This window comes from Quercus suber, unplaced genomic scaffold (genome assembly GCF_002906115.3).
Source record: "Quercus suber isolate HL8 unplaced genomic scaffold, Cork oak 2.0 scaffold_253, whole genome shotgun sequence".
NCBI classification, from domain to species: Eukaryota; Viridiplantae; Streptophyta; class Magnoliopsida; order Fagales; family Fagaceae; genus Quercus; species Quercus suber.
In genome coordinates, this window is record NW_027069709.1 from 895,125 (window position 1) to 921,838 (window position 26,714).

Consider the following 26,714-nt stretch of genomic DNA (forward strand, 5'->3'; position numbering starts at 1 on the left):
TAATGTGCTACACTTAGTTACCTTTTGCTACTATTTATGTCATGGAATGCTTTTATAATACTTTGCATATTTTCATTACATAATTCATGAAAGCATGTTATAAACTTGTCTTGTGACGTGGTCACTTGGAGGAAAGCAAATAACAAAGCAGGAAAAGGAACAAACTAAACTTGGAACTTGTTGAACACAACATAGAAAGAAGGGTAATCACTTGATCTTTACTTTAAGCATGGTAACGCTTCAACCATTTCCCATTGATGGGATCCATCAAATCCTTGCCATCCATCTGAGTCAGTTGTTAGTATCCACTTGGGTGGGCTTCTCTCACCACGAAGGGTCCTTCCCATTTTGGTGCAAACTTGGATGGTCCTGTCATACCTCGTCTAAGATAGTCTGCCACCTTTAACACAAGTGGTCCTTCTACGAACACTCTTTCTTTAGTGAGCTTGCCATAGGCTTCTGCCATTTTTTTGCCTGTATTTGTGGCCACGTTCCTAGGATTCTTCCCTTTTTTTGTCAAGTCCTTCCAAATCTTCACACCTTTTTGCCGCAAAGACTTTCTCTTCTTCTTCCTTCCCCTGTATCTGCATAACTCTCAGTGATGGGATTATCAGTTCTGCAGGGCTCACAACTTCAGATCCTGGGCTATGAGAAAAGATATCATCTTATCATGTGACGATTTCAAAATATGAAAACTTATAGAAGACAATTGTAAACTTTGTGTATTTACGTGTTTTTTTTTTTTTTTTGTCAATATATAAAATTTTCTTTTTATTAGATTATGTAATTTATGCTTGTTAAGGAACACCCTGGAAAAAATTCTTAAAGCCACCACTGAAGGTACTATTCCTCACTGGTAATGTAAGTGCAACCAACTTGCTCACCATCGAGTCAAATTCAATAACCGAACTCCCACCTTCTTCAATGGCCTCAAGTGCGACCCCATGCAACTTAGCTACTCGTTTACACTCGACTCGCTCCTGACTCACCAAATCAACTAAAACTCGTGACAACTCGTCCGAGTTAGTCACAAATTTTCTACCTTCACCGACCCTTATTGCCACCTTTAACTCATCCACCAATAAACTATCATTCACAAATTGGTCAGCTCCCAATGGCCACGTCAGCAGTGGCACCCCAGCTATTATCCCTTCAAGGACCGAGTTCCATCCACAGTGAGTCAAGAACGCGCCCACGGCTCAATGACTGAGTATCAAAACCTGTGGAGCCCACCCTTTAATAACAAGGCCTTTCCCAGCCACACGATCCTCGAACCCTTGTGGAACGGTGTTGTTATCACCGTCCACGTATACTTCTGTGGGCTCCTTTACCACCCAAACAAACTGGACCCCACTTTTCTCTAACCCAAATGCAAGCTTCTCCATCTGATTATTGTTCAATATAGCTTGACTCCTAAAGCACACATACACAACCTTGTGATCTTCACACGTGTTAAACCACGTTAAAATCTCTTCTACTTTGCCTGAACTGGACCTACCTCTCTGATTGGGCCTAGATGGAGTACAGGTCCTACTGCCCACACACGATCATGCCTTATATCATTTTTCAAATGTTCCAAATAAACCTTTTCCAACTTGTTAAACAAGTTGATAACGAGTCCCCAACTCGCCATGTTAGAGCATTCACATCCGGATTGCTAAATGTCATATGTAGGACAGATTTAGCATTAAAGCTCAAAAACAACCCTACACCTGCATTGCCAAATGGTTAGAATTGCAAAAAAAAATTTGCAATACTGCTTGAGTTCATAGAGCTCAAGCTCCATGAACTCGAGTTCAACAAATTTTTTTTTTTGAAAGTTTCATTTGGCATAACTCAATTTTAAACCAATCGAATTTTACATTAAGGCTGCGTTTGAATCGGTGGTAAATGATTTCAGGAAATCATTTACCACCTGACCCATGAGTTTGGCTGGCAACGGAAAATTCATTTTCCGGAAAATATGCTTACACTTTGACCGAATTTTCACCCTTGACCCGGAAATCATTTGAAGTCCTTATTTTACCTTCAAATGATTTCCGGAAAAGAGAGAGAACGCACCACAGGAGCCAAGAACGCAAAAAAAAAAGAGAAACCCAGAACAAAGAAAAAGAGAAACCCAGAACAAACGGACCGATCCAACGCAGTCCGTTCACGAGCCTTCGACTTCGCCGGCGCCACGAACCGACGAACCGACGAACCGCGCCATCGCACCTCGAGCTCCGATCGCAGCACCTCGCCATCGCACCTCGAGCTCCGGTCTCGCACCTCGCCATCGCACCGCGCTGATCGCGCCATCGCGCCATCGCCATCGCACCTCGATCGCGCCATCGCACCTCGTCGTCGACCCAGACCCATCGCCTCCTTCATCGCGCCATCGCTCCAACGCCGCTCGACCCAGACCCAGACCCTCGATCGCGCCATCGCACCTGGAGCTCTCTCTTCCTCGATCTCTCAGTTTTTTTTTTTTTTTTTTTTTAATTTGATTGTTGTTGTTGTTGTTTTTTTTTTTTTTTTAATTTGATTGTTGTTATTGTTTTTTTTGGATGAACTGATTGTTGTCGTTGGTGTTGTTGTTGCTGGAATTTGGAATTTGCTGTTGTTGTTGTTGTCGTCGTCGTTGTGTTGTTGCCGGAATTTGCCCGGAAAATAGCATTTTCCTAATATAACCAAACACATAAAAATATTTTCCACAACAATTTTCATAATACACCCAAACACTTAAAATTATTTTCCTTTTCCGGAAAATAACATTTCCGGAAAATACATATTTTTCGGAAAACGTTTTACACGAAACAAACACAGCCTAAAACTCAATTTTATTAAAATCGAGTTTTAAAACAGGGACATGGACTTAAATAGTTTCAAAACAGGAACATATTACTAAATTTTTAAAAAAAATAAGGGCAAAAAGCTAGAATTCTCGAGTGAAAAGATAGTGTTAATTTGTTGATAGATATTAGTTAATATAGGGAGAGTTTTGTTACCTATATTGATAGGTATTAGTTAGATAGAGATTAGTGTGAGTAGGCAGTTGTTAGTATATGAGTTGTATTTTGATTGTATTGTTAGTGCCTTAGTGGTGAGATTAGTGTGAGTAGGAAGTTAATAGTATTTAAGTTGTATTTTTTTTTTTTTTGAGATAGTTTCAACCTATGGCGTCCGCTCCTGATAATAGCTCTTTATCATCAAACCAAGACACCAATTGATTTTTGATTTTGAGTTGTATTTGGATTGTATTGTTAGTGCCTTGGTGGTGTCCTAGTTTTAGGAACTGTATATGTGTGTGAAGCTTCTTCCTGGAGACTTGAATCTCAGCTCTTACTCCCCACACCCCATAAGCACTTATACTTGTAAAGTGACCAATACACCAAAAGTGTGCGATGGTGACCTTTACGTTACGTTGTTGTATTTAAATTGCTGAAGTTATTGTCAATAAAATATGAGATAAGTTTAATCAAATTGGATCCTAATTGGTTTCCAAAGGTCAGGATTTCCTCAATAAAATTCAAAAGGTTCACAGAGGTCAGGATTTCCTCTATCAAATCCAAACTTTATCCCTTTGTTATCTTTAATCCAAACTTTATCCATTCGTTATCTTTTGTTCTTAGTACGTATCAAGTGTTTCATTAGAAACAACCAAAATTCTATCTCTTTTTCTCTAAATATTTATATTTTCCCTCCCAAAAGTTGTGCGCGTATTAAGTTTCTGCCTATGACTTCCATGAATCCTTTACTTCTGAATCTTTATGATTAAATTTCAAATCTCTTATTTAATGGATTTAGCCTTGATATTATGTTCTGACTCACAATATGCACAAAAAATTAAGATGAAAATTCTGCATTAAATGGAAGATATATATATATATATATATACTAATCTATTTGCAATATTCTACAACACAATGGGGTGAGAATAATATGAACTAATTGCAAATTTATCTTTGAGAGAGAGAGAGAGAGAGATAGTATGGTTGAAGAAGAATAAAGGTTGGGAACGGGGTGTGATTTTTCTGAGAGAAGCAAGTGTTATGCATGCAGGTTCTTATTAGTAGTGTTGTTGCCATCAAATTCAATGGATAAACGACTACGCTCGTGAGAAAGAGTAGATTGGTAATATGACACTTGTTATTACAGGTGGAACATACTCATTGATGGGACTGACGAACTCAACTTCCTTGGACGATCTCATCAAATGTATTCATCAACCTCGGCACAACACGGACGAACACAGGAGAGCCATTAATAAGAGCATTCATCACCTTGGACAGTTACCAAATAGTTGGGAGACCGTTGGAGCCTCATCAAAACCCATATTCATGAGCCCTGAGGTGTTACAAAAAGGGCACTAAAGCCACAATTAAGGCCCCCAATGGCTAGGAATCATGAAGCCGTATATATATGATATGCATGAAATATATACAATAAAGTACTCACATATCTACATATTTAGTTTTACTTTTATGTTATTTTGTTAATGATTATATAATATCTTTGTGTTGTAGGTAACAAGGGATTTACATGCAAAGTGGGGCTAGGCCAATTAAATTCAAGTCCAATTGGAGCAAGAAATCAAAGGAAATTTGCACCAAATCCAAGTCCAATTCGGATTAGGATTTCAGCCTGCATATCAATTAGTATTTTTGGCATAACTTTCGGTTCAGATATCCAATCCAGATGATTCAAGTTGGGCTAGAAATTTAACTTAAAGGGCTACAACTTTTTAGTTTACCAAAAGTCTGAATTATGAATTTAAATGGGCCAAAATCGTCGGTTAAATGAAGCCTAAAAATCTGGGATTTTCTCCAAACGGGAATTCAACTTGTAATAGGATTCCTTGACCTATTTAAAGGCTCTTTAGGATAAAAAGAAGAGGGGAGAAACCTGAGAGGAAAAGGAGGTGCCGCATAGAAGAATTTGCTTTTGGGAGTCTTTCAAAAGAGGAGTATCTGAGGACAAAGGCGAGAGCTTCATGTTGATCAACCAATTCGGATGAAAGACATAAGTTTTATTTGTTTTCTTTTCAATCTTATTATGAACTAAATTTTATTTTCTAGAGCATTGATGTAGTCTAGCAATGAACACACAATTTATTTTCTGAGTTATTTTATTTTTAATATTTCCATGATTGAGTGTTTAATTCTTATTCTTAATGTTTACTATTTTTTACAAATTATAGTTTTATCAATTGAATTACAATGAGACCGAGAGGTGATTTGTTATTTTAGTTCTAGAATTAAATACCATTAGTTGAGCGAAAGTAGAGATGCTTTACTGCGACTAGTGTGATTTTTCAGAAAATTCAAAGTACATAATGAGTCTCCAATTAATTAAATTCACATAGAGATATGGAATTGTTAGTTGAAGATATTTTTGATATTATTTGAGAGAAGATATTAAATACTTAAGGAATTTTTAATCATCAACGGGAGATTATTAGAATTTAATAATTAGGAAGGATAAATTGTGTGGGATTTGTTAGGTGAAATCAATCGTTCTAGATCCATTCTTATCATATTTTTTCACTGTTAGATTTTTACGCTTTGTTAATTCTTTTTATTCGTAGATTTATTTTTATTCAATAGTTTAACTTAATTTAGATAGTAGAACGTTCCATTTATTTTCGATTTTCCAAATAGTAATTAATTTAGTGAATTTCGATATTCAATAACATAGTTAATCCCTGTGGGTTCGACATTCGTTTTCTAAAAATACTTTACTACTTGTTACGATTCTATGCACTTGCAGATTATTTTACGCGAACAATATACACTCTAATCAAAGACAAACCAAGTACGTAGACTCACCCAAAAGAATTCATAGATGCTCTAATATTTAGTACTCTCTTATTACTTTCTAAAAACTTCTATATACTGACTTTGGCATCGGAGGTGTGGTTGCAAGCACCACACCAGTGACCATCTTAAGGGTGCCATTGTCCCACATTTGCAGAGATAGCTTCGAGGAACCAACTCCATCTGGATGAAACTATGAGATTGACGATTTGCACTTCATCACTCATGATGATCAAGATTCACGCCAGCAAAAATGGACCAATTTTTGCAGTGCATTCATTACCATCTTTCCCAATTAATTTTTTTAATTTTATTTTTAATGTAATATTTCTAAACTTTTTCATTAGGAACATGAAACAGTATTTAACACTTTACTTGAGTTTACGTACGTTCTCCCACTGCAACTCGGGCACTTGACTTACGTCTTTCTCCCATTGTAGCTCTGGCATTTGAGTTTGGTTCAGTGATTGATTTTGAATAAGCTGTGTTGAAAAGGGGATTCAAAGTTGATCATGAAAGCTTTGGCCACTTGTGATCCTCTTATTAAATATGCAAAGTTCTTTTCTATACCCCTTATTCAATTGCTTACTCTATCATGGTCTAGTTATACATTCTCTTATGGTCCGTTTGGATTGAGGGAGAAGGAGGGAGAGTATAGTAGATTTAGCACAAAATTAGCTTACTTTTAGCCAACTTTACTCTACTCCCCTCCATTCCCCCTCCTTCCCCCCTCCATCCAAATAGGCCATTAGTGTTTTAGATTGTATTGGAATGGAGGTTATTCCACCATAGTTTTATTTTATACTTGACTAATATAATGGACTTTTCTTAATAAAATCTTTTTTTCTTTTTTTCTACAAAATAAAAGAAAAAGCACTATTACACTTACTCCAAACTCTCGCAGGAAAGCTTTACATACATTATTCATACTTTATAATATGACACTTTTAGCTCTTAGTTCAACTAGTAGAGTTTTTGATAGTTGAATAAGAGATGAGGTTCAATTCCGGCCAATGCCAAAAACCGATTAATATCTTAATTTCATGGTAAGCATGTCCATGATAAACATGTTTAAACTCAACACTACAAAGTGAGGTAAGTTTTGTAGGACATTCCTTGGGCCCGGGAGACAAGGGAATAAAAGGGATCCAGTATATCTAAACAAGTTGTAAGATTGGTGAATGGTGACTAGAGCTGGATGACAAGATTACTTACCAAGAGCTACTTGGACATTAGAAAACCACTTGGAAGGATCCCTTCTTTTGTTTCTAAGGTGAAGGTTGTTAAATGCTCCCAAAAGTTTAAGATTATGATTGAATTACATGTGAGCTCACACTTTCTTTTAATAGATAAGGCCTAACATGTAAGATTTTAAAAAGGAGGTAAAGTGGGGGAGAAAGTGATCAAACTTGGAATATCCTACTAAGGATGGTCATGGACCAGATTTGGGTAGGGTATTCCCAAACTCAACCCAAAAATTTTACCTGTGGATACCCAAATTCCAATACCCAATTGGAGTCCATACTCGATTCATGCCTAGATTTTTTTTTTTTTTTTTTCCCTATGGATACTTAGACCCAACCCAAACTTGGTTTTTTGGTTTTACCCAAAAAAATAAATAAATAAAAGAAAAACCTGATTTTCCATCCAAAATACTCAATATATTCAATAAATTTTAACTTATTTATATTAGGATATTTTTAAATACATAATACAAGGAATTTATAAAATCTAATAAAGGTAGCCTTAAGGGGTTGGCTAAGTGGTTCTTAAGACCTCATGATATCCATGAGATCCTAGGACCACTCCCATGAGATTCCTCCTTGTAATAACCTAATGCATGTGGGATGGGAGAACTACATACACCCAAAGGAATAGTTAGATATTTGAAGAAGTCTAGACACTTTCATTTTTTTTTAAAAATTAAAAAAAAAAAAATGACCCTCTAACTTTCACATTTTTTTTCATTTTAGTCCTCTAACTTTCGGTTTTGTCATTTTAGCCCTCTAACTTTTAATTTTTGTCAATGCAGGACTCCGTTACAACTCAATTAGTGGCTGCCGTTAGAACTCTTGAAATGACACTGTTTTCCTTCTTTTTTTTTTTTTCTTTTTTTTTAATTTGGAATTAAAAGAAAATAAGAAAAATCTTAAAAAAAAAAAAAAATATTAAGGATGAACCACAAAGAGGATGAGGTCGCCAGAGATCTGAAGAGGGTGATGTTGTTCCTTCCTGTAGACCGTTGAAGAGGATGAGCTCGCTAGAGAAGTGGGAAGCGAAGTAGTTGATTGCTTTAGGTGTTTTGACTCTTGCAAACTATCCCACTTATGATGAGGAAGCAGATGGATTGTTATATCAAGAAGAGGGTGTGAGGAGGAGCTTAAGATTGAGATGAATGAGGATGAACCAGCGCTTCTACATGGGCAAAGCAGGTATTCAATGGATATGTCACTTGTTAAAATTTTTAAGAATCCAAAAGGGTCTTTGAGTTGTTCAGTGACACTTTAATCTGTGCTTATAAGGAGTGCAGAGAAGTAAGAGAACAACAGCAGAGAACTATGCTTGACTCTATTCCTAAGGATTTGAATCATCCTTGGGAAGACCCTATGCCGGAGACAGGTGAGAGGCACCTAGCACAAGAGCTTAGAGGTGTTGGTTTATCGGCATATGATATGCCAGTGTGGAAGAAGGATGCTTATGGACAATCCCTTAGCTTTGGGCAAAGATCGAAGCTGTCCATTCAGGAGCAGAGCGTGTTTGAGGGTACGTGTTGTTTGAGTTTTGAGAGAGAGAGAAAGATGTGATTTGGGTGTTCTTCATATCTTTGTTTTGATTTCAGGGGAAGGGGTTGTTCCCCTTTTTTTTTTTTTAATAGATTTTTCTTATTTTCTTTTAATTCCAAATTTAAAAATATATATATAAAAAAAAAAAAAAAAAAAAAAAAAGGAAAACGACATCATTTTAGGAGTTTTAAACGAATGCTAATAGTTTAAGAATCAAATTAATAAGTTTTGTGCACAAATATTTTGAAGACCAAATCAATAATTTAATACAAAAGGGGTACATTCTCATAGTATTGAGTAAAGTTCAATCTAGTTACTCAACTATATTAATTTAATCAATTTAATTTTTCAACTTTCAAAATCAAGTAAATATCATCCTCAAGTCTTCTTTACATTTAATTTATAATAAAAATAGTAGTTGAAATTAATTTGATTTTGAAATTTTCACACTTTTTATAATAATCTTTTAACGTGTTCTTCAATTTCCACATCAATTAATTTTGTTGAAATTTTAAATTAATTTAATTATAATTTAATGGGAGATGAGATTAAATTATGAAATTAACTTTATTTAAAAAAAATGAATTAGCAAATTAACATTACCAATTTTGATAAGAGAAATTACATAAAAATTCTCAAAGTATATACCTATTTTAGATTAGGTCCCCTTTTTTTTAAGTCATAAATTAATGATTCTTTTTTTTAATACAAAGTCTCTATTAATCTCTGTTATTTATTTTCATTATTTTAGACAGTAACGAAACAAAACAACAACAACAACAACAACAACAACAACAAAAAAAAAAGGGGAGAGAGGAGAAATCGTCGATTAAATTCAGTAGTCCATTTAAGACTTGTTGGAATCAATTTTGTAGTGATTTGAATAGTTTCTTAAGTGAAACACAGAGTTTTCTTTTTTTAACGATTCTCTTCTTTTTCTTTTTCTTTTTTTCTCTTTATTTTATTATTGCTCAAACTAAAAAAAAAAAAAAAATAAAGATAGATAATAATTTCAAATTAAAAAATAAATTATAAGCCTTTTTTTAAGAGAGTAAAAAAAAATTATAAGCTTGTTATACCTAAAACACCAAGTTTAAACCACCACCCCAAAAAATAAATAAATAAATAAAACATTTTCCTTGGTACAATCGACCTTTTACAAACTTAGGAGTAATTTTCTTATAAAAACAAAACGAAACAAAACAAAACTTAGGAGTAAGTAATTTCATAGGGCTTTTAACGTAATTTCCTAAGTCGATAACATATAGGATGTTGATACCGACTCCAAGTTTTTCAGTACCCACAATAAATTTGTAACCCCGACCGAGTGGCGAGCCTCAGCAACTCCGTCTCCAATGGCGGCGACTGAGTCCCCAAACAAGCGCTGCAAAACCCTATCCCCCACCTCATCCTCAACCTCGAAATCGAAAATCGAAGACGACGACGAACCCAATAATCACCACCACCAAGAACAGCAACAACAATGGACGGCCAATTCAGCTTCACCGTGTATGATCTGCTTATCCGACGGTGGAGAATCGATCAGAGGCATAATCGATTGCTGCGACCATTACTTCTGCTTCCTCTGCATCATGGAGTGGTCCAAGGTCGAGTCCCGCTGCCCCATATGCAAGCGCAGGTTCAGTACCATTCAAAGGCTCTTCAAGGACGCTGTCCAACGCGTTGTCAAGGTTCCACTTCGTGACCAGGTCTGCCCACTTTTCTCTTTCTTTTTGTTTATGCCTTTTGATTTTGAATTTTGAAACCCATTCATTGTTTATACAAACTACACAAAACCCAATTGTGTACACGCATTAAGTCACACAAAAGACAGTTTTTTTTTTTTTTTTTTCAATTATTACAATCTCCTAATAGGAATTATTGCACCTTGTTATTGTTTAATGTGGGATTCCAAAACTAACAAATAAGCTCGGATAAAACACATTGGTCCCTGAACTTTAGGCTTTTACCTGAAACCCGAAGTTTAAAGTGATCGCTTTTAGTCCAGAAAAACTTTAAGATATCAATTTTAGTGCCTAAAATTGATTAATTTTAGTGTTTGATGTGTCTATTGGAGTGATGATGTGTCAGTTTTTTAGTTTGGCCAATTCATATAAGGGACTAAAACTGATCTCTCTAAACTACTTTATCAAAAATCATAGTTTTACGGTAATTTTTCCCACAAATTTACATTCCACATTGCTAGTTAACATAATAGCTACTTTATCACAATCACAAGCTTGTAACACATGAAAGGAGTAGGTAGAATCCAAAATCCATAGAATATAATTGGATCTATTCCTTTACTATTAATATAACTACCATTATCTATTGCAACAATCACCGCATCCATAGAATTATGACTTGAAATTTTGTAATTCAGCTCTCAACTTCCTCCACTAAATACTGTATATGCTCTAACTTATGATAGTAATGGCATTCCACATATTAATATCTTTCCTTGGTCGAAATTTCAATCTTGAATTCTCTCAATCAAAAGTTTTTACATGATACATATTCCCTCAACTTAGATTTGGATTTCACTAAAAATGTCCGAAATTTCAATTTATTTTTTGGCTTCTTAAACGTCTTTATCTTTAAAAGAACTGTTGCATTCTTGAGTGTCTCTTTTCTAACCAACATTATAGTCACCAAGGTATATTATGAAGGAAGGTGTGAGGTTAAAAGCATTCGAGCTTGATCCTCTAAATCTTGTCCTCCATACTCAACAATTGAGTATTCAGTTTATTAAAAGCATTCAGATGATACATAATATTAGTACCTTCATCCATCTACAGATGATACAAGGCTTTCTTGAATCATCATAATATTATCATACTTACTCAAACATATATATTATTCACTGTTTTCATCTCAAGCTTTTTTGAATCATCATCAGATAGAAAGGCTAGCTCCTTTAGCCCTCCAAACCACATCCTTATCAATCCTTGTTACACCAAGATATCTTTAACAGTGTTTCTCTCTTAAGGAACAAAATTATCTTCCCCATGAAAGGGTTCATTCTTGAACATTGTGCTTGTTATATTTAAGGTCTTCTTCCAACCCTGCTTCTAATCCTAATCAACCTAGCTTTGCTATCAAGTTGTAAAAAAGAAAAAGATATTATGCACAAAACACAAAATTCAAATGGTTTCATCTGTAAAAATCACAAACTTAAGACTCTTAAACCTAAATCCCAATACCCCAATGGCACACTAACACACCATACAAAACTGTCTTCTAACACTCGCATACAAAACAAAGGCTATTTACCATTTTATTTATTGGAACTATCAAATCTCCCTATTCACCGTGGGATTTTCACTCTTAGGATCCGTTTGGAATCCGCTTATTTTGCTGAAACTAAAAACTTTTTGTTGAAAGTACTGTAGATTAAGGTAAAAGTTAGCTAAAATAGTACAGTGAGACTCATGAATAGTATTAAAAAGTGCAGTGGGACCTATAATCCTAATCAACCTAGCTTTGCTATCAAGTTGTAAAAAAGAAAAAGATATTATGCACAAAACACAAAATTTAAATGGTTTCATTTGTAAAAATCACAAACTTAAGACTCTTAAATCTAAAACCCCAATACCCCAATGGCACACTAACACACCATACAAAACTTTATCTTCTAACACTCACATACAAAACAAAGGCTATTTACCATTTTATTTATTGGAACTATCAAATTTCCCTAATCAACGTGGGATTTTCACTCTTAGGATCTGTTTGGGATCTGCTTAGTACTGTAGATAAAGGTAAAAGTTAGTTGACTTTTGAGGATTTGGATAGTTCTGGTGATCAGATGCTTGCATCTTTTAGTGGGACTTTTTTTGATTGGTCTCGGGCATGGGGACTCACGACTAGTGATTCTCTCCCTTCTTTCCTTAGCTCTCTTTCTCTTTGTAATTAATCTGTTGATTGGTTTTCTTTTTTCTTTTTTCTTTGTTTTCTCCTTCTTGTATTCTCTGGGTTTGCTCTATATTCTTCATGCATAGAGTAGTCATTCGTATATATAACATTCTTACTTATCAAAAAAAAAAAAAGGTTAGTTGAGATAGTACAGTGGGACTCATGAATAGTATCAAAAAGTACAGTGTAACTCATAAATAGTAACAAAAATAAGCTGAATAGTAAAATAAGTTGGCAAAAATAATTTTTACCAAACACACACTTAAGAGGGAATAATTGCATCTCATCGCTTTTATTAATTTGTAATGAGATAACAAAACCAACAAGGTAACTTTTACATCTAAAACCTCATAGGTGAAATTCAGCAGTTTTTAATCTACTACAAAGATTGTGATTATGTTGGTTTGACATTACAATTAATCTCTATATTGATTATGCCAAAATACATTTTAAAACACTAAGAAAAGTAAAGAAGATGTGCTCTAATTGATTGTAATTGGGACATTTAAAAAAAAAAAAAAAAAAAATCTCTCTCTCTCTCTCTCTCTCAGTGTGTCTATGCATGTGCATGTGCATTTTGTGTTAAGATTCTCACAACCCAGTTAGTTTGGGTTATCTTCATCATATACACTTGAACCATACAGGGTTAGCATTTTTCCAACCTCAGTTATTGATTCTTTTTTATTTTATGTAGAGAATTAGCTAAAATTCTATTAATTTTGGTTGAGATGGCAGAAGCTTTGACACCTATATGTTATGTGTAACCAAATAATAATGGGATTATGCAAAATAGAAATAAAAAATAGAAAAGACAATTACAAAGGGAACACAAAGATTTACGTTATTTGGCCTTAGGCCTGCATCCATGGATGGCGTCGAGGAGAAAGTTTCACTAACAAAATAAGGATATTACAAAGGCAGTGTCAAGGAATTCTGTCCTACATCACAAAGGCACTCCCACAAAACTAAAACCCCAAATACACCCTAAAAGCTCTCTTACCAAAAACATGTGATAAGAGAAACTTGGAATTTCTCTAAGAATCAATGCCACAGCTTAGCTCTATGTTGTGGCACTACTTAATTGGCATAGCCAAAACAACCTTTTATTAGATGATGCTATAGCCTGCTAGCTCTTAGAGTTTTAGAGTAAAACCAAAAGTCGGCTAGGGTATACTGATTAAGAGAAAATCAAAAACAAGTGTTCTAATAGGACTCGGTCAATTAATTGACCAAAGAAAAGCCACCTACATAACAATTTTGATTTCAAAACACGTGAATTCTTAAATAGAAAAATGTAACAACATATAACCAAAATTACCAAATGACTATATCATATGTATTAATTGTATCATACTTCTAAATCTTCATATAGTTGTGTGTTTATTGGAATCTAATTGGGCTGTACCTATAATCTCAAGCCAAAAATAACTTTTAAAGACTATCACGTATGAGTCCATTGCTTTCTTTGATCTTGAGTGAGGGTGTGCTGACTTAATGTTGTGTGTGGCAAAATTGCAGGATTAGCTCTTCTTTGTTTTTTTTTTTTTTTTTTTGCCAGTTTTTACTTGGATATAAAACTTATCTGCACCCCAATCTAATATAGCAACTTATGTGTCTTTTGCAGGTTTGCACTCCTTATGGAAACTCTACGTCTGGGCCTCTTGATCCTTATTCACAAATTCAATGTAATGTGTGCCATCAAATGACAGATGATAGTCTTCTATTACTTTGTGATCTTTGTGATTCAGCTTCTCATACATACTGTGTTGGCCTGGGTTTCACTGTACCTGAGGGAGATTGGTTTTGCCATGACTGCACTGTCTGTAGAACTGAGCATATCATTAGGGAAAGGGACGATGATAGTGACAATGAAACTGTATTGCCAACAGCTGAGGAACACGTTACTATCTTTGATATGGTACAAGACTCAAATAGCCGTATGGTCAACAGAACAGCTACAAGAATCTTTTCAAATACAAATCAGCTGTCACCTCCTGTTGCCCTTGATAGGGGAAACAATGTTGCACAGGGAGTAAATGGGCCTGGGACAAGAAAATTTCAGAATGTTGCTGATAGAGCAACTCAATCAGGTCCAAGAACATTGCAACGTTGTCGAAATGTCCACAGTCGTATACGGGCACTTCGTCAAAATTGGAATGCCTTTCGTAATGGGTCATTGAGCTTTTCCTCCAGTTCACTTAAATCTGGCAATGGAAGTTGTCAAAAACAGAAGACTAGTGCAGTATTGAATGACAGATCAAGTCAACATTTGTCGTCTTCGACAAGTAGTCAGCAATCGACAACTGAGGATGGTTCTGCTCAAAGTTCTGGGGACAACAGAGGCTCAGATGATATTGACAAAGCATGGAAAATGATGGTTAGGGCAAAGTCAATGGAACTTGCTCGTGAAAGTACAAGGTCTATTGATCAGGTCACAAAACTTCCTTCTAGCACAGGAAGAGCTTCAAAAGATGCTACTAGTATAAGTTCAAGTTTCCAATCATTTAAACAACCACAATTTGGAGCTAAGGATCTAGGAAGAACTGCAAAGGAGAAGGAAACTAAATATTGTTCTATTCAAAAAGAAAAAGGGAAGTGTCAATTTCCCAAGTTGGAAAAGCAAAAGCAGAGTTGTGTTACTACTAATGAGACTGTAGAATCTAGTGAGGGTCTCAAAACTACTCATCTACCAGGATCCTTTAAATCTTCATTCTCTAGGTATGAATGGTCTAGTATTAAAGGTGATGTTTGTTATCAAAATGGATCAAGACTGTTACAGAAAAATATAAACGGAGCCTCATCAAATGTCCCTGATGAGCAACATGGATCTTCTTCTTTGATGGATGTGGTTGGATCGATGTCAAGGGCTTCTGATCCATTTTATGCTAAACTAGAGCTCAGTACATCTTCTCCTGGTAAGGCAGATGTCCCTAAGGAAAGAGTTAGATTGGGAAAGGATTGTACCCATAGCAATGATAGAAAAGACAATGATGCCAAAAGTGAGATCCAATCTCTCGTCAAGCTGAACATGAAGATTCTAAGTAGAGACAAGAAATTAGGTATGATTATCTTTGAATTTATTCTTCTATCTTTATATTTAATTATTTACTGTATATTTTATATTTTATTAATGGTAGAGTCAGTAGCTGATTATGAGGTTACTTGGAGTAATTTAAGTCTATTGTATCCTTATCTGAGGACATTGCTAGGTACTAAATGCACGGTATGGGTTTCATTTTAATGCATCCAGATCTTTTATTACTGATGAAGTTTGTTTTATTGGTCCTTGCAAAACTGAGTCAAGATTCTTCTTGAAGCATATTACTATCTCTTTGGCATGGAATGTGCTGAATTTGGTATGCCTTATCATAATTAAACAACTGACCTACCCCTTCAGCATTGGCCCCCTGGCCAATGTAGTGCCCCCGACCTTAAGTATGAAAGAAAAGGAAAGAAATTGGGGGGTAATCAAACAACTGAATAAATAAAATTGTACTTTTAGCTTGTTGGAAATTGTTTTGTTACCTTTCCAGATTCTACTTGTAAATTTTAGAAATCATTATGGCCTTTCTGTACTTGCCTGTTTGTATGATGTCAGTTTCATTGGATTGGAACCATTTTTTTGTTATTAGAAAAAGGACATGTGAATCGAATACAAGAGATTTACTTGAAATTGTTTTCTTATGCAGGAGTTGATGCATTCAAGGAAATTGCAAGGCTTGCCACACATACCATCTTGGCTGCATGCGGTTTAGAGCACCGTAAGTCTGGGGTTCACTTCTTCCCAAGATCAGTGTGCAGCCACATAGAACATATCCAGCAGCTCCACAAGTCCACTTTAATGCCTAATTCTTGCCGAGAATGCTTTTGTACATTTGTAAAAGATGTTGTAGAAACCATTATGTTTGAGAAAGTAGGTTGTGTAAAATCTAGTTGAGATGTCTGCTGCTGAGATGTTCAAAACCATTTTAAAAAAAATATTTTTATTATTATTTATTTTTAAAGGCGCTTCTCAAGTTGTTAATAGAGCTCCTTCCCACTCATGTAATCGGAACATTGAATTATTTATTTAAAATTCTAAAATAAATTGGAGCAGGTATATGAATTGAACTCGACAGCTCTTGTAACCACATGTTCTTAAATCTTGTTCTTGAATTGGTCTTTTTTTTGTCTCTTTTGTTCGTTTTGTTTATCAATTATTTAGCATGTGGAGGCCAATATTATCTTCTCAAAGAAGCACATGCACAACAGACTGCTTTCCAAACATCTCTCTTATAGTTTTACATGGACATGTATAGGGGAAAGACCCAACCATGATCTGATAAGAATTGTAACCTATCTTGTAGTTTTACATCCACACAATTTTCTAGCTTTCACTTCAAAAAAGAATTGAGGCTTTGAAATACTACATAGAAATGCCAGCAATTGTAATTTTGCTTTAGAATAGCTTGCAACTGGTGACAAACTCAAGTAGTTTCAAATTAATCACAATGAATTTTACATAAAGCAGCTAAACGTGGTTCCAAAGGAATCTAGACATGACCGTGTTTGACATCTCTATTGAAAGTTTAACATAATATAAAATATAATTAATTAATTAATTTTATAAAAAAAAATATAAATTTTTCTTTTATTTTTTTGTTTATAATTATGAGAGTTATTAATTGATTTTTTCCCGGTAAAGTCTATGAACCCATCTTTCATCCCATACTCATGGGAGACGAAGTCAGTAACTCCAAGAACCATTGACAAAATCGAAGCACGCCGCAAAAAACAAGAATAGTTAGAGAGGAACTGAATATACCAGTCTGGCGTTAAATTTCGTAACTCTATTGAAAACAAAATGTACACACTACTCTTTCTTTCCTTGTCTCCTTTTACAGCTCTTTTTCTCGCCACCAAAACACACTATTTCTCCAGAAATCCAGACAGTCCACATGGAGAAGATTATGGGAAAACAACAATATACTTGAAATAAAAGAAAGTAATTGATGTAGTCTATCTCATTTTCTTCACTAGGCTAATTACCGACGAAAATGAAACCTCTGTGACTAAGAATATCTACAGCTCAGGCTACTTGTACTAACTATAGAATATTTCTTAGAGGAAGTAACATTGTGGAACTTACAAATCCCCATCACCCACTATACCTAAAAACCTTTATTCTTCTTGGAAGATTTGTATGTTACATTAACAGGTAGTCAATCTGTCTCAAAACTGGCATGAAGTCCCAAGCCTCTGTCTCTGTATCTGCCCAGTGGAGCTGGACCTGTGGTTTGCAAAGGCAGGGTAAAGAAGTTCCTTGAACTTCTCAAGAAAAAGAATCCATTCCTCTTTGCTCATATCAGCAAGCTTCACAAAGCTTGTTGTGTTGGGCAGCTGCTCATTTGCACTTCTTCTGATTCCAGACACAGTACCAGTTCCAATTTGGAGTTGATGGCTTCTTCCACCAACCAAGTCAGTTTTTTTTGGATACTTGGAAGACTTTGGAGTAATTTGAAACAAATCCTGGTTTGGCCAGTCGGTGACATCTACTTCAATCTCTCCAAAATTCTCATCTACCATAGAGAGCGGGTAATGATCACTTGCACCTTTGGACCCTGAACAGAATAAGCCTTTGTTCAGGAAATCCAATGACATTTGTGGGAAAAGGACACCCTCCAGATCCTCACTATCTATATCAAACATGTAATCTTCTCCACCTTTGGCCTCAAAGACTGACATATCACTGTTTGCTATCATCCTCTTTGCCTCAATGCATACGACCTCAAGCTCACTTGGCTGCTCCTCCTGCCGGCTGAACTCCCTGCTCATCATCTCACCAATCTCAGAAAGACAGAGTCCAAAAGATGCTGCTTCCTTAAGGAATATTGTGCACAGAACCAGGACCCGCAGGCAAGCCTCCCGAATCATGGGCAGCTCTTTCCGTAGCATGTCAGAATCACAAACTGGATCAAGATTCTTAATATACTCTAGCTCGTCCTCAGAGAAAGGAATAGATGCTTGAGGCCAATGAATCCACTCAAAATATGGGTCCTCCAAGCTCTCTGGCAAGCAAAGGCCATGATCAATTGGAATGAGTTCCATCTGACAAAACCCCCCAACCCTATTAAGCTTTTGAACCAAAAGATTTCCCGCATGCCTGTCAGTGTTAAAGATCCTAATATCTAATATCCCTATTCTATGTACAGTGGCAACAGGAAAGCTTGAGGGTCCATGGTCACTGGCATCAAAATCATGAGGAATGAATTGCTGGAGAGATGCAATCTTGCTAACATTTTTCCTACTCTCAAAGTTGTTTCCATTCACATCATCATTCACATTAAAGATTGAATGTGTAATCTTTACAAGAACAGTTGGAGGTACATTGGCAAATTGATCATAATCCAAAAGGTAGGCTGCAACTTCTCGAAATCCTGTTTCCCCAACCCGCACTGAAGGTTTCAGGCCAGGTTGCCCAAGAGCTTTTCCTACAAATCCCTTTGGGTTGTTTGGTGCAAAAGGCTCCTCATCCGTAGGCTTAACAATGGCAACACTCTCACCTCTGCTATTTCTAAAATAATAAGCACCACCAAGCCCACCATGAACAGGGATTGGATCAACACCATTCTTGATCGCTTTCATAATGACCTTAACCAGTTCCTTAGTTCTAGCACAGTGACTTGAACACCCTAATATCTCAATAGGACCACTCTGATCTCGCTGTTGGAGAATTCTTCCGGTAGGTGAGAGACATGGAGTTGATAAGCTTCTGTGCATGACATTCTTAGTTAGAAGAAGTTGGGAATCATTCTGAATGGCACTGAGGTCATTCTTTAATATGACATCCCCAAATGTCAAAGATCTCTCATCGGTAGGAACATTGAGGGCAAGCTGCAACCTTCTTTTCACCGTATGGGCATTATCACTCCTATCCAGATCCATTCCCAAGACGCAGCCAGTCTCAGTCTGCACAAAGACACGCCTTCTCCTCCTAACAGGTGTTCCTCTAACGTTCCCATAGCACTCACAATTGCTTGAGCCACTAGAAACTGCAACAGCCATCTGAGTATGAACAAGACCATCCAACTTATGAGACATGGGATGAAGAAGTCCCGTAACTCACAAGCTTGGTAATAAAATGTGATGGCAGCATACAAACTCTCCTCTCTCTCAAGTAGATGCCAAACTCAATCCTTGACACCGACGAATGGAAGAGAAACGTGGCTGTCAAACAATCATCACCTAACCTAGCATTATGCAAATTTCCCCCCCAAAATCTGTTTACATAGTAAACAAGAGAAGAGAAATGTAGCAGTGTCGCTACATTGGGGACCCCATCTAATGCCGCTGAATCATTCGGAAGAACTAAAATCTGAAAAAGAATAAGATACATTAGGGTAGGCACAGAAGGCACCACCACATGATGAATTATGAAGCAGCTACTGTCTTTTTCTTTTTAATAAATAATTATGAAGCAGCTACTTCTAATCAAAATTATATTAATAGATATATTTTAAGTTTATAACTCTTCCACAACACAAATTATTCATCAATTTCAAGAAAATGACAAAAAAATATTTCAATATAACTGTTACTTTTCAAAAACAAATTAAAGAGAAATATACAAAATAGAAATTCCAAAAAAGAAACACTCTCAATATCACCCATTTGTACCAGTGTCGTACCCACTGAGTGATGTTATAATTTATTGAAAATTTCTTGTATCCCCATGTCGTACCGAACCTGTGTCGGAGCTTCCTAGCCATTACGGTAAGCTTTAATCATTTTAAAATTTTACCGCTACCTCAATTCATTAGAAGTACTCTTAATTTCTAGAAATTTCAAACTCACACGCACAGACACTTCCTCTAAAAATAGCAACTACATAAGTAATGAACAAAGTGAAGCTGAAATAAATAACTAATGCAATTCTTAATCAGCGACAGCTATAAAGATTAACACTGCAGCATGCAATTAAAAATTAAAATTAAATTTAAAAAAAGTACGGATTGAAGAAAACAGAAGCGATCACATAACCTAACTTTTTTTTGCTATTAATTTCTTTCTCAGTCTGTTTGGTTGCCGAGAAAATGGAAAAAGAATTCCAGGAATCGCATAGTGATGCCGTTTTAAACCTTAAATCTTGGAAAAATGAAAGAAGTCGGCTTAATTCACTGACTTCGTTGAGTTAAATTGCTTTTTCTTTAGAAAGTTCGTATACAAGTTTCGTGGTCTTCTTTTTCCCGCACTTTCTCATCAACCAAACAGAGCATTAAGCAATGCAGAAAAAAGAGAAAACGCGGTTTCAAAGTTCAGAAACAGAGACTTTTTTACACAAATCAAGATTCAAAATTCGAAAATATTGATTTTTGGGAACTTCGATTGAAGAAGAAGGAAAAGCTCACCGAAGATCAGAGTCTCAGAGAGATCACCGCCGTAGGAGGGAGGAGGAGAAGAAAGTCAAACAAATGAACGGCTAGGCTTGGAGTTGAAAAGGAGATTCAACGGCTGTGATGAATCCATCATCAAACTTTGTTTCGTAATAACTCTGCTGCCTCTTCTCTCCAAGCCCAAAACCCCTCTCTCGCTCTCTCTCTCTCTCACTCTCTCTCTATTTTAACTTCTTTACGTACAAAATGAGTAACCATGGTTAGCTATTATATATACTACGTATGATGGTTTCTTCTCGGAAATTACTAGAAAGACCTGAGATTGACTGCTTTTGATTTTGACTCATAATGATTTACAGAACATATTTAAATATTTTTTTAATAAAAAAATAATAATTTTGCATTTGATTTGAATAGTGTTTATTACACACCAAAATTACTTTGAAAATGTGACTTAAAGTCATGGTTTTCAATTTAGAAATCGCGACTTACAATCTTCGAGTGTGTAAATGTGTGTAAGAACTATTTTATTTTATCACATAAAGTTTCAAAATTTTGATGTACTCTTTTTAACGCGAGATATCATTTGGATTTGTTCCTTTGCGTCAAAGCATTATGCCTAACTTTTCATTACCTATCAAATTAACATCCCATCGACAACCTCTATGGTTATATTTGTTTTTATTTTTAAACTCTTTATGTTTATACTTGTTAGATTTTGCCTTCTCTATGTTTGGAATAGTTTTGATTTTGCATGCTTTGTGCCTGGGTTTGTTTTGATCAATTTTGAATTTAGCGAATAATTAGGCAAAGTTCATAGACAAAAATGAAGTAAATCCAAATATTATCTAATGTTAGGGATGCGGATCAAAATTTAAAAATTTTAGAATGAGTAAAATTTAAATTATTTAAACTTTAAGAGTGTAATTTGTAATTTAGTCCTTAAAAAAAAAAAATTAAATTACACCATTAATCTTTAGGGTAATTTTCATATTATAACCAAAACTTACAAAATTCTAACTGGCTCCTATTTGAAAAAATAATTTCATCCATTTCCGTTAATGAAATGGTCATTAGGTGCCGCATTAGCTCAAAACAACGACATTAAAACTACATCATTTTTTAAGAGTCAATAAAAAAGTTGTTTTTCTCTTTTCCTTTTTTCTTTCCACTTTACTTTTTTTTTTCTTTCTCTCGTCTCTCTTAGATCTTACTCTCTCATATCTGATTCACTCTGTCAAATCTGAGTCTCAATGAGACTATGAGAAGTTATGAAATGCGGAAAAGATTTATAGAAGAGCAACCGGTTGGGGTTTACTCATCCCAAAATTGTTCATTCTAGAAAATGTTGAAAGAAAAGATAATATTTTATTTTGGGATTTATTCTAATTTTTAAATTTTTTTAAAATTTATTTAAGTACATGGGATAATTAAATTGCTGGGGCATATATGGACCAAAAGGCATACATAACAGGCTTAGGTTGCTTTTAACAAATATACATTAGCATTGGGCAAAAATAGAAGGGCATTTTTTTTCCCTCAAGTGGTCTTTAAGAACATTCACATCAGTTCATGTATAATAGAAAAATGTGTAAAATTTACATAATTTTGCCTAAAAATGACCCACATCAATTTTTGTATAATTGTATAAATTTACAAGTTTGCTTCAATAACTGTGTAAATTTACACAAACACTATTCATTTTGTATTTAGTTGTTTATTCTATCTTTACTTATTTCAAGGATGAAAGAAGGGAATGGATGATGGTTGTTGTGTGTAAAGAAAGAGAAACAATTTTTTAAAAAAAATTGATATTTTAATGAAATATAGTGTAAAATAAATAATCTGATATGAGATATTTTTAAAAGTGAATATGTAAAATAGATAGGAATTTTTACACGAATGCAAATGCTCTAATATTGTAAAAATGATTCAAAATTTTGGAACTTTAGGAGATTTCCTCACTTTAAGTGTAATTTTCAATTTATAATTAAAAAAAAAGGTATAATTAGTAATTTAATCTCTCTCTTTTTCTTTTTCTTTTTTCTTTTGAAAAATGAACTTGATGAAGCCAATTCACAATTTGCCAATTTCAATATATTTCACTTTCTCTTTTTTAATTTATAATTTACTAAGATGAAGCTTGTGAGAAAAACTAATTTTGAGAATAGTATTTGCAAAAAAGGTGGAAGAATAACTGTTTTTTTTTTTTTTTTCTTGTTGATAAAACTGTTTTGCCGAGAAAATGGAAAAAGAATTCCAGGAATCGCATAGTGATGCCGTTTTAAACCTTAAATCTTGGAAAAATGAAAGAAGTCGGCTTAATTCACTGACTTCGTTGAGTTAAATTGCTTTTTCTTTAGAAAGTTCGTATACAAGTTTCGTCGTCTTCTTTTTCCCGCACTTTCTCATCAACCAAACAGAGCATTAAGCAATGCAGAAAAAAGAGAAAACGCGGTTTCAAAGTTCAGAAACAGAGACTTTTTTACACAAATCAAGATTCAAAATTCGAAAATATTGATTTTTGGGAACTTCGATTGAAGAAGAAGGAAAAGCTCACCGAAGATCAGAGTCTCAGAGAGATCACCGCCGTAGGAGGGAGGAGGAGAAGAAAGTCAAACAAATGAACGGCTAGGCTTGGAGTTGAAAAGGAGATTCAACGGCTGTGATGAATCCATCATCAAACTTTGTTTCGTAATAACTCTGCTGCCTCTTCTCTCCAAGCCCAAAACCCCTCTCTCGCTCTCTCTCTCTCTCACTCTCTCTCTATTTTAACTTCTTTACGTACAAAATGAGTAACCATGGTTAGCTATTATATATACTACGTATGATGGTTTCTTCTCGGAAATTACTAGAAAGACCTGAGATTGACTGCTTTTGATTTTGACTCATAATGATTTACAGAACATATTTAAATATTTTTTTAATAAAAAAATAATAATTTTGCATTTGATTTGAATAGTGTTTATTACACACCAAAATTACTTTGAAAATGTGACTTAAAGTCATGGTTTTCAATTTAGAAATCGCGACTTACAATCTTCGAGTGTGTAAATGTGTGTAAGAACTATTTTATTTTATCACATAAAGTTTCAAAATTTTGATGTACTCTTTTTAACGCGAGATATCATTTGGATTTGTTCCTTTGCGTCAAAGCATTATGCCTAACTTTTCATTACCTATCAAATTAACATCCCATCGACAACCTCTATGGTTATATTTGTTTTTATTTTTAAACTCTTTATGTTTATACTTGTTAGATTTTGCCTTCTCTATGTTTGGAATAGTTTTGATTTTGCATGCTTTGTGCCTGGGTTTGTTTTGATCAATTTTGAATTTAGCGAATAATTAGGCAAAGTTCATAGACAAAAATGAAGTAAATCCAAATATTATCTAATGTTAGGGATGCGGATCAAAATTTAAAAATTTTAGAATGAGTAAAATTTAAATTATTTAAACTTTAAGAGTGTAATTTGTAATTTAGTCCTTAAAAAAAAAAAATTAAATTACACCATTAATCTTTAGGGTAATTTTCATATTATAACCAAAACTTACAAAATTCTAACTGGCTCCTATTTGAAAAAATAATTTCATCCATTTCCGTTAATGAAATGGTCATTAGGTGCCGCATTAGCTCAAAACAACGACATTAAAACTACATCATTTTTTAAGAGTCAATAAAAAAGTTGTTTTTCTCTTTTCCTTTTTTCTTTCCACTTTACTTTTTTTTTTCTTTCTCTCGTCTCTCTTAGATCTTACTCTCTCATATCTGATTCACTCTGTCAAATCTGAGTCTCAATGAGACTATGAGAAGTTATGAAATGCGGAAAAGATTTATAGAAGAGCAACCGGTTGGGGTTTACTCATCCCAAAATTGTTCATTCTAGAAAATGTTGAAAGAAAAGATAATATTTTATTTTGGGATTTATTCTAATTTTTAAATTTTTTTAAAATTTATTTAAGTACATGGGATAATTAAATTGCTGGGGCATATATGGACCAAAAGGCATACATAACAGGCTTAGGTTGCTTTTAACAAATATACATTAGCATTGGGCAAAAATAGAAGGGCATTTTTTTTCCCTCAAGTGGTCTTTAAGAACATTCACATCAGTTCATGTATAATAGAAAAATGTGTAAAATTTACATAATTTTGCCTAAAAATGACCCACATCAATTTTTGTATAATTGTATAAATTTACAAGTTTGCTTCAATAACTGTGTAAATTTACACAAACACTATTCATTTTGTATTTAGTTGTTTATTCTATCTTTACTTATTTCAAGGATGAAAGAAGGGAATGGATGATGGTTGTTGTGTGTAAAGAAAGAGAAACAATTTTTTAAAAAAAATTGATATTTTAATGAAATATAGTGTAAAATAAATAATCTGATATGAGATATTTTTAAAAGTGAATATGTAAAATAGATAGGAATTTTTACACGAATGCAAATGCTCTAATATTGTAAAAATGATTCAAAATTTTGGAACTTTAGGAGATTTCCTCACTTTAAGTGTAATTTTCAATTTATAATTAAAAAAAAAGGTATAATTAGTAATTTAATCTCTCTCTTTTTCTTTTTCTTTTTTCTTTTGAAAAATGAACTTGATGAAGCCAATTCACAATTTGCCAATTTCAATATATTTCACTTTCTCTTTTTTAATTTATAATTTACTAAGATGAAGCTTGTGAGAAAAACTAATTTTGAGAATAGTATTTGCAAAAAAGGTGGAAGAATAACTGTTTTTTTTTTTTTTTTTCTTGTTGATAAAACTGTACTATATTGAACTATACGAAATTTTTTTACAAGAGTCCTATTTATATAGGCACATAATATGAGTACTGTACAATAATAACTAATAAGAGTACAAAGCTGCTAGTAAAATACAATGAGTCTAAACGCAAACAGACCTATCTAATGTGATGTGCTTTTTTTCTTCTATTTGTAGATGCAAGCTTAGGCAACTCCTTTAGTTTGGTCATATTTGAAATTTTGGGAAAGACATGAATTATACATCAAATTTGCATTATTGTCTCAAGAGTATCAAGAAGTTAGGTTTGTTGGTTGGAGTCTTGGAGAGTATTGAGATTTTTTGTTGGTAGGGAACTGATGGGATTTTCTATTCTGGGCAGTGAGTGTTGAGAGATTGAGAAGAAATTAAATACAAAACACAGGAAGAAAATTGAAAAATCTATCAAAAATGTGGATTCAACCAAAGAAAAATTCTCAATTTACATTATAAGATTTACATTAATAGTACAATGTAAACTTATAATTATCTACACTTTTATGAGAAAATGCTTTCAACGATGTGTTACAATGGTTTTAGCGTTATAAACAACTTCGTAGATCTCACATAATTTGTGCTAACCTTAGATGATAAAAATGGACAATCTGATCATCACCACCAATGCAGTACATGCTGAATCTGAAGGTTAAGGGTAAGCGACACAGTTCTCAGTTGGCCAACCGAACCAAATAAGTTTTACTTCATTTCATAACCTACCTTAAGTTCCAAGACATATCATTAATTTGGTCCAGTTTGGTTTCTTAGATATCTTTTGCTAGTGAATATTTACCTAACCATAAAGTTCCAAACAAACATCATTTGCTCCAACTTTAGTGTTTTTGATATCATTTGCTAGGGAATACCTACCATTATACCGACATAACAACCAGTAAAACATGTGCTTGTGCTATACTGTACCCTCTTCAGTTCCAAACAAAAATCATTTGCTATTTTGCTCCAACTTCGGTTTTTGAAATCATTTGTGCTAAGTATAACCATGTGCTACTGCGTGAAAGCATCATTATTATTTAAGGTTCCACGATTCCATCATTCAAAC

General features: G+C 34.3%; 2 protein-coding genes and 1 pseudogene across 2 annotated transcripts; 1 reads left to right on the forward strand and 2 right to left on the reverse strand.

Moving 5' to 3' along the window:
- Positions 1 to 797: 797 nt before the first annotated feature.
- On the reverse strand, positions 798 to 7,318 carry LOC112020821 (flavonol 3-O-glucosyltransferase UGT89B1-like; annotated as a pseudogene).
- A 2,541-nt stretch (positions 7,319 to 9,859) lies between these two features.
- On the forward strand, positions 9,860 to 16,623 carry LOC112020818 (uncharacterized). Its single transcript, XM_024053374.2, has 3 exons — positions 9,860 to 10,287; positions 14,118 to 15,552; positions 16,183 to 16,623. The coding sequence occupies exons 1-3, from the start codon at positions 9,934 to 9,936 to the stop codon at positions 16,428 to 16,430; spliced, it is 2,037 nt and encodes a 678-aa protein (XP_023909142.1). The 5' UTR covers positions 9,860 to 9,933; the 3' UTR covers positions 16,431 to 16,623.
- A 679-nt stretch (positions 16,624 to 17,302) lies between these two features.
- Positions 17,303 to 21,118, reverse strand: LOC112020819 (phosphatidylinositol 4-kinase gamma 7). Its single transcript, XM_024053375.2, has 2 exons — positions 20,881 to 21,118; positions 17,303 to 19,847 (listed from the first exon to the last, which is right to left on the reverse strand). The coding sequence occupies exon 2, from the start codon at positions 19,571 to 19,573 to the stop codon at positions 17,705 to 17,707; it is 1,869 nt and encodes a 622-aa protein (XP_023909143.1). The 5' UTR covers positions 19,574 to 19,847; positions 20,881 to 21,118; the 3' UTR covers positions 17,303 to 17,704.
- Between the last annotated feature and the right edge of the window lie 5,596 nt (positions 21,119 to 26,714).

Coding starts and splice junctions, on each gene's coding strand:
- LOC112020819 (XM_024053375.2), bottom strand. CDS start 19,573: ATGTCTCATAAGTTGGATGGTCTTGTTCATACTCAGATGGCTGTTGCA.
- LOC112020818 (XM_024053374.2), top strand. CDS start 9,934: ATGGCGGCGACTGAGTCCCCAAACAAGCGCTGCAAAACCCTATCCCCC. Junction 10,288..14,117: donor AGGTTCCACTTCGTGACCAG/GTCTGCCCACTT, acceptor TGTCTTTTGCAG/GTTTGCACTCCTTATGGAAA. Junction 15,553..16,182: donor AAGTAGAGACAAGAAATTAG/GTATGATTATCT, acceptor TTTCTTATGCAG/GAGTTGATGCATTCAAGGAA.